At 44.2% G+C, this 12963-nt stretch overlaps 1 protein-coding gene across 1 annotated transcript in view; it reads left to right on the top strand.

The window, feature by feature from the left end:
* The window catches only part of LOC122913340 (zinc finger protein 850-like), a 63992-nt gene that overhangs the window by 39673 nt on the left and 11356 nt on the right, over positions 1-12963 (top strand). The window contains exons 6-9 of the mRNA XM_044260095.1: positions 5054-5137; positions 7346-7404; positions 9403-9529; positions 10015-10110. Of these exons, the coding sequence (XP_044116030.1) occupies positions 5054-5137; positions 7346-7404; positions 9403-9529; positions 10015-10110 (366 nt within the window). The remainder of the gene's footprint in view (positions 1-5053; positions 5138-7345; positions 7405-9402; positions 9530-10014; positions 10111-12963) is intronic.

Below are 12963 nucleotides of genomic sequence, written 5' to 3'. Positions count from 1 at the left end.
CTTCTCTGCCTACTTGTGGTCTGTCTGTCAAATAATAAAAAAAAAAAATCACAGGGCAATAATACAGCCTTTGGGGCATGAGCGGCAAGACATGGTATTTCCATCCATTCAGCTGGTGTCCACTCACCAGGCACCCATCTGTAGCCTAGGATGTGATGGTGTAGGGCAGAGACACCTGTATCCCTCCAACCTAGACTTTTATGACTGGAATGACTCTGTGGTAAGGCAGAATGGTAATCAATTGAGATTTTTGTTTGAGGGACACCTTGCATTGCTTTTGACACATGGACGCTCTGACATATCCTGCGTGGGACACCACCTGGGAGTCAGGGGATTTTGTTAAGGGCCCTTCTCTACTTTTCTAGGAACATGGTGCTAGTCCCTAAGGACTCTCCCATGGGATACTTTTAAGCCACTGGAAACCATGTGGGTTGCAAAATTTAAGAAAGGTACGCATGGCCTTAGTAGGATCTATCAGTTAGACCTCTTTGCAGGAAACTTGGAAAATACATGTAAGTACCCTGGCCCATCCCAGGCTTTCAGGGCTCTAAACCAGGACATGAGCCTAAAGGCCTCTTGCATAACATGTTTGGTCATAAGCAGAACAGTAAACTCCCCCCTCACCTACTGGATGGTAATTATCTAAGTAGGCCGCCTCCAAATAAACCCAGGTTATGGGAGGAAAGGGGCCATCATGGACAAAGGGGACTCTGACTCTCTCTCTCACTGTTCCTCCTCCTAATAGATATGGGAGCTTCTCCCTCACTCATGGCCCATGTTAATGGCTCTGACTGGAGCCAGCTGTGGTTGGTCTCCCTCAGGATGGGATATCTTAATGGCATTCCCAAACAGCTGCTGAAACGCCCTTTGTTTTGGGGAAATTCCCTGTCATCTCTGGCCTGTCATGGACTGCCTAATTCCCCTTGTTGGTGGAAAACACACAGCACTTGATCCTCTGGCCAAGTGGATGATGTTGACAACTGGAAACCCTCTGTCTGCTTTCTGGGAGCACTTCCCCTCCGCCTCCTCCCATTTCCCACCTTGGGTGGGGCCTGAATTACTGGCTCCTCTACTGACCTCCCTGCCTCCAGCACCATTGGCTCCTTCTCCTCCTCCTCCTCCCTGTGAGGAGCAAAGAAGACCACCCCAGGGACTTGGCACTGCCTGGTTCAGATTTCCCCATCAGTGTTCCAGGTAAAAATCAGCAATGGGGAGGTACTTTGTTGATTTAATTAAGGTAGACATGTCTTTAAGATTATTGGCATTAAATGTGAAACTTTTATCGTATTGGGTTTTGCTGAAGGTCAAATAAGCTCATGCTATATATACTCTTGCAGTTTGGTAGCAAAAGGATGACTTGAAATGATGGTTAACCTTGTCTGTCGCAAAGTTTTCATGGGCCATTGTTAAGAAAGCTTTCAAAGTCTTCAGTAACCTGAAACTTTTAAAGTTTTGCTTGGATGATAAATGTGATTGAATTCCTTGGACATCTAGTTTATTTCAAAGGAGATAAAATACTAAAGCATTGAGTACTGAATATAGGTCTGTGCTTTTGACTTTTTCTTTCTTTTAAAGACTTACTTGACACACACAGACATGGCAAGAGAGGGAACACAAGTGGGGTGGGGATTGGGAGAGTTAGAGAGGGAGAGGCAGATGTCCTAGCAAGTAGGTAGCCCAATTTGGAGTTCCATCCCAGGACCCTGGGATCACAACCAGAGCCAAAGGCATCTTAAAGACAGCCACCCAGGTGCCCCTGTGCTTTTGACTTCTTACTGCAAAGGAACAAAGAATATTTGAATCTGTCAGTAAACATTCTTTGTACTTAACTGATTCATAAGTTTGCCATCCAAAGAGTTCTGGTGTAACAGTTCACCGTTGATTACTACTTAGTCTTTGCTGGAGACTAAGGTTTTGAAGAGTTAAATGCTGCTAAATGTAATTAAGATTGATAGAAATAAGAAAAGCAACTCTATGTGCAAGGAAGACAAGGAATGGGAATACATTTTTCTTGAAGGTAAAAGAAGGTACTTTTGTCCTTTTTAAAAAAATATTTTATTTACTTATTTGACAGAGAGATCACAAGTAGGCAGAGAAGCAGGCAGGGGGAGAGGGGGAAAGCAGGCTCCCTGAGCAGGCAGCCTGAAGCAAGAGTCAATCCCAGGACTCTGAGACCATGTCCTGAGCCAGAGGCAGAGGCTTAACCTACTGAGCCACCCAGGCACCCTGGTACTTTTGCCCTAAGTGAGACTGGTTCTTTGGAGAAAAGGGGCCTGGGAAAAATCTGAATGCAAAGGAAAATTGTAGAAGGTTTTGAAGGGAAATCTTTGGAAAGGAATTTTAGGTGTGGTCAGGACAGACTAACACTGAAATGCATGGATTTTATAATGCATTAGTAAAAGATTAAAAGTGTGTTTTCCTTCTGTTAAAAAGTCAAAAATTTCTTGAATTGCTGGTCTGCCTTTTTTTTTTTTTAAGATTTTATTTATTTCTTTGACAGAGATCACCAGTAGGTAGAGAGGCAGGCAGAGGGAGAGGGGGAAGCAGGCTCCCTGCTGAGCAGCGTGCTCAACTCAGTGCTTAATCCCAGGACCCCGGGATCATGACCTGAGCCAAAGGCAGAGGCTTTAACCCACTGAGCCACCCAGGCGCCCCTGTTGGTCTGCTCTTGACTAGAAAATGTGAACAGTTGGTTTTCTCTTTCCCTGCCTGGAAAAACCATTTTCTGGGTTTGCCTTTACCAGGACTTTAAGGATGCCTAATCCTATTTAGCCCAGGACTTGAAAACTTTCTAAGGTTTTTACAAAGTCCTCCAAGATTTAAATCCTAAAGGAAGTCTTGTTGACTAACTAGGCTTGTTATCTCTGTTTATAAGGTCATTATCACTTGATACTCTAATTATTGAAGTGTTCTGGTTGATTTCCTTGTTAATTATCATAATGAACTCTTACCAAATCATCAACAGGGTCCATTTCTGAGTTCTTGTTCTTTCTAATTGTTATTATCTTGAAAAATAACTTTCATCTGCAAGGAGGTTCATATAAAGGACTTTTAGGAAAAACACAGGTATTCAGTATCTGTAAGGTCACACTGAAATGGGTAAGAATTTCCAGAACTTACTAAAAAAACTGCATTCAAATTAAACAAGAATTAGTAACATGGAACTACATGTACTAAGAAGATAATGATAGTTTTGGGGTGCCTGGGTGGCTCAGTGGGTTAAGCCGCTGCCTTCGGCTCAGGTCATGATCTCAGAGTCCTGGGATGGAGCCCCGCATCGGGGGTCTCTGCTCAGCGGGGAGCCTGCTTCCTCCCCTCTCTCTGCCTGCCTCTCTGCCTGCTTGTAATCTCTGTCTGTCACATAAATAAATAAAGTCTTAAAAAAAAAAAAGAAGATAATGATAGTTTTGTGCCTCTTGACACATCACTGGTTCTCTAATGTTTGCTCTTCCAGATTAAGGAAACTTTCTCTTAAGATATCTGTGACTTAAAAAGAATGCAGTAAAGTATTGACCTGTGAACAAAAGGAAGCATTTAACTTTTCTCTCCACTGGAAACCTCTGATACTCAAAAAGTCTAAGTAAGTATTCTTTCTACCAATGCGGTTACAGTCATTTGCTTAAGTTCAATAGAATGTGTTCTCCTAAGGGGAAACCACTGGAAACACTGGTTATTTTACCAAGGCTTCGATTGGAGTGTCTTACTTGTGAGACATGTATGGACTCAGGTAGGACTGAATGGTTCTAAAGAACCGAGGTCGACTTAAAAACCCTGGAGCCCTAAAGCCCCTTGGAAATGTTGGCCTGATTCCTTGCTTTCAGATTTCCCAGCAGCCTCACCAGGATAGATACTGTCACTTCCTGTCACAGGATAGATTGTCACATCCTGGCAGGTACAGGAACCTCAGGGTGTATTGGGGAGCTTGTGAAGAGGGATCTGCCCACATCTACAGGGCCTACAGGCACGTCTGATGGCAAATACTTGACTTGACTTCTGGTCTGGAGAGGCTACTAGGAGTTCACCCTAGATTCCTTCTAAGAAGTTCCAGCAAAGCAGATTCTAGAAGAACTTTATGATGAGTCATTATTCTTGCTGAACTTATGTAGGCCAAGTTTGTGATTATTTAAGGGTAGAAACTGTTTTGGGGGGGTGGGGAATAATGTCGGTAACAAAGGCAGAAGAAAATTTATTGCACTCCCTAAAATCAACAGCCCACTGACAAGTCCTTGAAACAGGCAGAGTGACCTTCCTCCAAGAACTCAACTCCCAGCTTAATTTTTACCAAGGGCAATAGACAATTTTAGCCCAATCCCAGGATCCTCCTTTAACATATAAAAACACCTTTGGAAGCTTCTATTATCTCTGCCCCACAAAATACATGTTTGCCTTCATCCTCCAAGCTTATGGCCCACTGATATAAATCTTTTGGGTCTCATTACTCAGCAGTAATAACGACACTTTCCTAACCACAGCTAGCTCCCTCAAGGTGTTGGAAACCTTGTTTCCAAAATACCTGGGTGGCTTAAGCTATCTGTAACCACCTTGCCACATGAAAGTATATAATGAGCCACTTCTCATGACCCCAGGGCAGCTCTTTCTGCCCACAGGTCCTGTCTTATGACTTTAGTAAAACCACATTCTTGCAACAGAGATGGATTAAGAATTCTTTCTTGGCCATAGGTTTTGAGCCGTAATGTCTTTTCTACACAGAGATGATACCAGACATTAACTTTTAAGATCATGGAAAGTTGCCCCAACGGATTGGCAAACCATTGTTGATATACATTTCCTCTTTCCTGCGAATATATGTCCCCTGTTTGAAATTCTACATCCTTTTTCCTCAACCTGTCACAGTGGCACAGAAGCTCCAGTCACCTGTCTCTGAGCCTCATGTTTTTCAGTTTCCCCTAATTAAGATTTTTTTTTTTTAGCCTTAAATTGTCTTACATCATTTTAATTATTAACAGGCCAAAGAACTTAGAATAGAGCAAGAAAAAGAAGTTTTTCATTCCTAAATTCACTTCTGCTGAATGACCTGATTTCTGTGCTTCAGACCCCAGATCTAACGTGAACACGGAGCTGGGGATCAAGAGGAACAGCAGCTTCATCGCTTCGCTGGCAAAGGAGGCCTCAGCAGGTTGGGCCAGCAAACCTGCAGTGCACCCCAGGAAGGGGCTGGGGTTTGTAGGGCAATAGAGAATCTCACCAGTTTCCGCAGGAATTGTGTCTGCACTGCTGGCCCTGTTCACCGTGTGTGGTCAGGGCGGAACCAGGTTCCTGAAACAAAGAAGGACTGAGAAGGGGAGAGGGGAGGTTTGGAGGGGAGAGGCAAAGTGTCACTTAGTTTAAAATCGAGTCTCCCTGAAGCATTAATGCAGCCATTTTCATTTCTGTTCAGCTTGATGCTTTGAAGTAGTTTCCATTTCAGTCACCAGGACAGCTGTAGGAAGACCACTTCATATGTTCAGTGAGAAACTTTTCGGTATTTTTTAGAATGGGTAAAATAACAAAAAAGGCTAAAAGATGAGATTTCATGGAGAATGTTGAATTCTCCTATATTGCTGATGATATGGTAAAAGTACATTCAGTTTGGAATACTGTTTTGGAGTTACATATGAAAAGAAACATTTACCTAATGAAGGGGAGCATTTTGTCCCCCTAAAATATGTCTCTGATCTAAGGATTATATTAGGCTGGTATTTTAAAAGAAGGGTAAAGGAAAAGCTCTGAAACCCAGAAGGTTTCCCTTTGTGAGAGACTTTGCATTGATAAGGGAAAACCTCGTTTGTAAGGGTCCTCCCTCTGTGTGGCAGAAAGAGGGAGGAGGTGTCAGTCTCCAGACTGATCATTGGAAAGCCATGGAGCTAAATGTGGTCACAACCACAGCCTTGGTTTCCCTGCTTTGTGTGCTCTCCTTCCCAGCTGCTATTGAGCATCACTGTGGAGGCCAAGAAAAACAAGACCATACCCACTCGAGTCTAGCCCCGAGGTAAGGACAACCATCTTGACAAAGCAAAAGCTGGCACCTTGCACCCCCTCTCCACTCACTCTCTTCCTCTCAATCATATGTGTGAACAAATAGTTAACTTGCAGAAATCACAATCCTGCAAGACCAGAGTCTCCCTCGGTTTACAAATGTCCTAGAGATTTACAACAAAGAAAGTTAAGTTTCTTCTAAACCTAAATCTCATTAACAAGGACTCTTGATAGGAGGAATGTGACATTCCACCAGGAAACTCCCAGGTGTCTTCATGTTAGTGCCTCATTAGAGGGAAAAACGGCCTTGGCTTGGTAATAACCAGGCCTCCAATATCCTGACTGTCTTCTTTACCCTGATAGCCCTTCTGAACACCCCCTTTGTCCTCACCAACCGCCAAGTCCATCCCTACTCTGCCTTTAAAATCTCTGACTGTAAACTGGTTCAGGGTCCAAGTCCCTACTCGGCTGTGTCGGGTATACTTGGGCCCAAGCTTAAGCATGTCAAACCCTCGTGCGATTGCATCCGTGTCTTTGGTGGTGTCTCAGATGTGAAAACTCGGGCATAACAATCACCTGTGCAGTTTCAAGAAGGATCTTAGCTGCTGCCCCTCCCCCTCAGAGTCTGTCCATCCATTTGGTGGAAACAACAGTGTAGTGTTACTTAAGGGTGGCAGGAGATCCTCAGTGAGGCTGGGGTGTGGGGTTATTTCCTTATATTTTTAAATTTTTTTTCTGAGAGTGGAGAGCGGCTTTGGTCCACGGGGAGGTAACCAGGTCTCTGCTGCGTGAGTCTGGGAAGGTCAGGCGCATGCAGCGCCCAGTTCCTTTGCTGAAGCTGAATTTGTGGGCATTCCTGAGGAGGCGAGGCCCCCGGAAAGCTGAGAAGGAAAAGCCAAAGATTAGTCTCGCGGTAGGAGCTCATTTGAATAGCTCCTGACACAAAGGACTAGGAATTTGGGCTATTTCTGCATTTCGGTGTCCTGCCTCCAGGGAAGCAGTTTTGATAAGAGAAATCCGTGTTCTCTGGAGGTTGACCCATCCAGCAGGGAATCCCAGTTCCGGCCCTGGGCCCATTCCGGGTTTTCCCCCCTGTCCTGCCGGCCGTGACCACAAGAATGGCAGAGATGCGGAAGTAAAAGTGCTTAAACTCCCTTCTTTGTCTGTGTCCCGGGCTCAGACCCCGGGAGAACGGTCACACTCCTCTGAGCCCGCTGGTGTTAAATAATCTCTGATCCTTAAGGTCTCCCAGAGCTGCACAGTTTCTCGGCCAGGATCCAGCCCGGTCCTAGAACAGTTTTCAGATGCACAGGCTCTGTTGGTGGCCTTAAGGGCATTTTCTCCTGATGCTGCTGTGATCTCTCCGCAGATATTTTGTGGGAAAGAAATCCAGAGGACGAAGGGAAAGGAGAAATGGCCAGTTCTCAGGTAAGCCTGGTGCCCCAGGAGAGGCCATGTCATGTTTTCCTCCTGAAATTCCTTGCTTTTAGAAATTGCAAATGTTGGCTCCTGTAGTTCTGATGTTTCTCCCTTCTGTTTTCACCTGATTTGAAGATCTTTCCATAAATGATCCTCAAGGCCAGGTCTTCAGAACCCTTCTCCCCTGTATCCCGGAGCCTTCTTTCCCAAGTCTCCAACCTGCCTTACAATAGGACAGCAGCAGCTGTCACTGGGAGTTAAAGTCCTGGAAGCACTGAAAATAGTTTCTGAGTGATAGACTCACGTGGGCGGGGGTCTTCAGTCTGAGATTCCTGCTGCTGCTGAGGTTTGGTCCAGGGCGGTCACTGAGGGAAAACCTTTCTCCTGTAGGCCCCTTGTGCTTGCTTTTCTCAGCACTGTGTAGCCCAGGGGTCAGGAAATTGAGAAATAAACTCAATGGATTTGTGTCCAGAATAACTCTAGATGTTCTTTGAGAGAAAGTGTGGGAAGGGGGAGTTTTTGAGACTTCCTCTTTAGAATGTGAAGTAGGTATTTTATGTAAAGTACACAAGTTAAAATACACTAGAGGGGAACCTGGGGACTCAGTCAGTTAAACCTCAAGACTGTTGATTTCCCCTTTGGCTTTGATCTGAGGGTCCCGGGATAAGCTCTTCCTTTGGCTGCAGGCTCAGCTGGGAATCGGCTTGAGAGCCTCTCCCTCTCCCTGGCCCTTGCACTAAAGTGTAAATGAATCTGTAATTAAGATTATGCTGCCTGGGAGGAGACATGGAGGCTCCGTTGTCTAAATGTGGTGTCTCTGCCAGTCAGGTGGGGGACCCCCGAACCTGGGTCCATGATTGGGTGGAGGAAGTCACATGGCCTTGAAGAGTTCACCTGAGGCAGAACCGCTCTTTGCAGTTCACAGAATATCCTGCGGGAGGCAGGTGGCAGAGGAGAGAGAGGGAGGCTCTGTACAAGGAGCAGTGGGTGTGGTGGGGGCTATTTTTAGTGAGGGAAGGTGAGGAGTTAGGGGGCTCAGGGAAGTTTTCCTCTTTAGGGCAGTGCCCCTCTTTGTCAGTAGTTCATTGGTTGATTCAGGCCTGTGGCTCCTTTGAGGTGAGGCCCTGATGGACCTGTCTGGGTTTAGCAGGGGGGTTACCATTCTCCATGCCTTTGCTCAAGCCCGCTTGCCTCAAAGCAGCCCCTACAGAGACTGTAGGTGATTGAACTGTATATATATCCTTTCTTTTCATGAAATTTGTATTCTGAATTCCTGTTTTCAGACCACACACACAACAAAAAAAACCAGTGATGATGTGTCCTTGGGTGTGCCTTGGTACTGAGATTACTTTTCTTTACCTCTTCTCCCCAAATGCATGTTGGCCATATTCCTCCATGCATGTCCCCCACTGATACAGATCTGCAGGATCTTCTGTCTAAGGTTTCACTCAACAGTAGAAAGTGATCTCATCATCACACCAGCTGGGCCCTCAAGGTCCTGGGAACCTTGCTTTCAGCTTCCTTCGTGATGACTGCACTCCTGATCCACTCACCATTTTAGTGCAGACTGAGTTCCTGCTCACACCCCAGTGCAATGCCTCTGACCCGTGGGGCCTGTGCCTGTGCATCATCAGGAAGACCACAGCTTTGACACCAAAGACATCTCAGTAATTGTTTCTTCATCATTCACTCCTGCACCCCAGTATTTTACATCAGAAATAACTCATAATTCCTTCTGGAACATTGGTTCTTCTCCTGCATGTCAACAGTGTGCACTGGACAAGGAGCGCCCTCACCTTTCTGTAGTTGGTAGGGTTGAATTCTGGGAGTATAGGTGGTCAATCACTGCCCTCTGTCTCATGGGTTTTTCTTTTATTCCACACTCATGTCCTGGAGCAGGGAAAGTCAGGTCTTGGGTTTAGCTGGTGACATTAACTCCCACTTTCATGTTAGGGACCATCATGAAGTGTGTCAATGGCCACTTGGTGACTGTGGTATTTATTGCAGGGACAGCTGACCTTCAGGGATGTGGTCGTAGAACTCTCTCAGGAGGAGTGGGGATGCCTGACCCACACTCAGCGGCAACTGTACCTGGATGTGATGTTGGAGAACTATGGACACCTCTGCTTCTTGGGTGAGGAGACTCCTTCCAGATTCCCCAAACCACACTCTGGGTTTTCTCCTTCCTGTGAAGATTGTCTTTTGGACAATTCCTGTTTGAATAACTGGAATTCAGATCCAGACAGAGAGGGGAGGAAGGAGGGATTTGTACATATAGAGAAAAGTCATCATCATGTGTCCTTTTCATCTTTAGCTTCTCAAGGTAATACCCCACTTCTGTATAAGAGTTTGAATTCTAAACATTTAGTGGCAGAGAATGGTGCTGCTCACATGTTAAACTGAAATTTCCCCTTCTTACCATGTCTATTGCTTGGAAGTGCAGGTCAGGATGTGAATATTCTAAATGCCTCCAGTGTGTTCTAAAGGGACTGTTGGGCAACAGCTTTTGGAAACTATTTTCTAGAATTGTACAGTATCCTCTCTTCCTGCACTGAACACCATCCTGATGGAAAGTTAGAATCTCTGGCGATACTCATTTTCCTTTTCTCTCGTAAACAGGTTTCACTGTGTCAAAGCCAGACCTGATCACTTTTTTGGAGCAAGAGAAGCAGCTCTGGGATATGAAGAAAAAGGATACCGTAGGCTTCCATCCAGGTAGGTGGGAATGAATGAGGCAGATGACAGAGGGGAGGCCCAAGTCTGAAGGAGGAACATAGACCTTAAGCTATGGTTCCACTAGCTGTCCTTGAATGAAAATCAGTTGGAGACATGCCCAGTTTTATTTCTCTCATGCTCCTAGAGGGACATCTACTCTCCCACATTATCAAGTTCTTGCATCCTCTAGGGATTCTCCTTCCGTTCCAGTGATGGTCTGCCACATCCACAGGGAGGACCAGGAGACTCTCCTTGGAGGGGGAAGGCCCCCTCAGTCTGAGAGCTTCTCCATTGCTTTGAGGGCCCTGGGGAAGTCATCCTATTTCTGAGGACCTGTATGTTTTGGCCTTTGTTAGTTCTGGTTTTCATCATGAGACAAGTAGGTTAGGGTAGTTGTATGCACACTGGGTTTTGGTGCAGAAATTCCCAGAGCAGTAGAGACACAAGATTTCTAATGTTTTCTGGTTTATGCTTTCTAATGTTAGGGAGGCTTTAATCTTATTCTTACAAAATTGACATTTAGTAACTGCATCAGATAACAAACCACCTCCCTAAAATGAAACAATGTGCAGTTCTATTTCTCCTCTCTCTGTTCATTCCTCAATGGTGAAATAATTCAATGTCTCTGTTTCCTAGCCTTCTCACATAAATAATGTTATTGGGGGACTAGCACATTTAGAACTCAGAACTTGGAACCTTTAAGAAAGTCTCACTTACTAATAGTAAGTCAAAAAAGGATAAACTTTATGCTTTTGCCAATAAAATTATGTGTATTTGATTGTGTTTGTGTATCATTCATACATGCTCTGATTCTTACTGTTAATTTCTCTCCCTGGGGAGTGGTGAGTGAATGTTATACTATGTCTAGGTGAGTTGACATCAACACAGAATTAATTTCATCATGTATTTGTGGGTGAATTGTTTTCTTTCAGCATGAGAGAAAAGAGTTTCTGGAATTGAAAGTTACTTTGAAACACCTTACACCTGTGTAGCATGTTTTGGTAGGAAATAAGAAAGATTTATTTTATCTTATATTACACTATGGTGTGCCTTGGTACCTTCCTCATTAACTTTTGTGTCTTCTGTGAGTATTTTCATTGTGGTTAACTTAGAGATTCCTTAAAACAACTTAGAGGTAAAACAAAGCTTTTGAATCTCAATATTGTGAATTGGCACACAAAACACTTCTTCCTGTCACCACCCCTGCACCCACTTTGTTAACCGATGTCACAAATTCTAACATTTATGTTGTGTAGTTTATGACGTACATGAATGATTTTTATACTTTTTTAAAAACAAGATTCTGTGGCAGAATTAAATGTGACTTAAGCAATTCCAGCAATACAGGTTTGTATAACTGTGTAAATACTTACATTTAGCGGGGAACTTTAGGATCCCATCTGGTTCAGTTTCTGGGTAGAATCCTTTTATTTCATTGTGAGAGTGTTGCTTTAGTGGTTCTTGTAGGACAGGTCTACTGGTAAACGTAGAAGGGTCTTTACTTGGGAATGTCCTCATTTCTACATCTGTGGAAAAGAGTGCCCAGTAAAGTATTGTTGGTGATACTTTTTGATCTTTCAGTAGCTGAGTACATTATGCCAGCCCCATTCTTGTTGGGACTGCTGGGATCCCACTACTGCTCTTCTAGGAGCTCTTGCACAAGGTGAAGTGCATTTGCCATTCTGTTTCAAAAGTTCTTTTCATCTGTGGTGTTTGATGGGTTAATTACAATCTTGTCACTGGTTCATGTCTTGACATTTATGCTACTTAGAATTTAGCAAGCTTGAATTGTCTCTTGTGTCCACAGAGGTCACCCTCATCTTCTCATGGGGTCCCCTTAATGAGCATATTGGACCACTTGTTGGTATCCCACGAGTCCCTCAGACTCCGTCCTTTTCCACCTATTTTTTTGGTCCCCTCAGTAGAGAATTTAGAAAAATTGTCTTTAAGAGTTCTGATTCTTTCTCTGCTTCATCAAGTCTGTTGCTGATCCCTTAGTTTATTTTTAAATTCAGTAATTGTACTCTGGGACTCAGTTTCTGGTTCCTGGATGTTACACTTTTTGTCTCTCTGGGTTTACATTTGGTCATGCTTCGTTTTCCAGATAAAGTTAGTTACCTGTAGTCTTCTCTTTTTCCTCCACTTGGATTTTTATCATTATAATTTGAAGTGCTTGCCTGTTGTTGTTGTTGTTGTTGTTGTGTTTTTGGGTTGGTCTGGTTTTGGTTTGGTTTGGTTTTTTTGCAATGTATGGGTCTTTATTAATTTAGGGCCAGTTTTGGAGATTTGTTTTGTTCCTCTGATTGGAACATATTTTTCTTTTTCTTTGAATGTGTTGTGATCTTGGAGTGGTATTTGGGAATTAAAAAAAAAAACAACACAGCAGTCTAAGGGCCCAGGATTATAGACTTGTTTTCTTCAGGAGAACACTAATAATAGGAATTCCTGGGTTCTGTCACACTTGACCCGGGCATTTGTCAAGTCTGCATTCCTGTTCTTTCCCAGTTTCAGGAAGAGGAGTTACTACTTTACAACGAGTGATCCCCACCTCTCTCTTTGCCTTCAGCTCTGTCGTTTCTTCCTTGTTTGAGCAGGAGGTCACCTGTCTGAGTAGCCTCCACACTGCCTCTACAGGTGCCCTGATTCCCTCTCTGTTTCCTGTGTCAGGCACGTGAAAAGGAGTCAGATTTAGTAATGAATAAAGGAAATGCGTGTTGTGTATGTTGTGTGTTGTGCATGTGGTGTATGTGTGTCCAGCCAGTAACATGACCACAAGCACCGATGGTTTCTGAGAGTGCCTTCTGTGGGGATAACTCAGGATTGACCTGTGACTTGGTTCCTGCAGAGGTTGTG

Source organism: Neovison vison, chromosome 7 (genome assembly GCF_020171115.1).
Source record: "Neovison vison isolate M4711 chromosome 7, ASM_NN_V1, whole genome shotgun sequence".
Lineage (NCBI taxonomy): Eukaryota > Metazoa > Chordata > Mammalia > Carnivora > Mustelidae > Neogale > Neogale vison.
The sequence above is the reverse complement of the archived record's forward strand: the minus strand, read 5'-3'. Positions and strand labels throughout refer to the sequence as shown.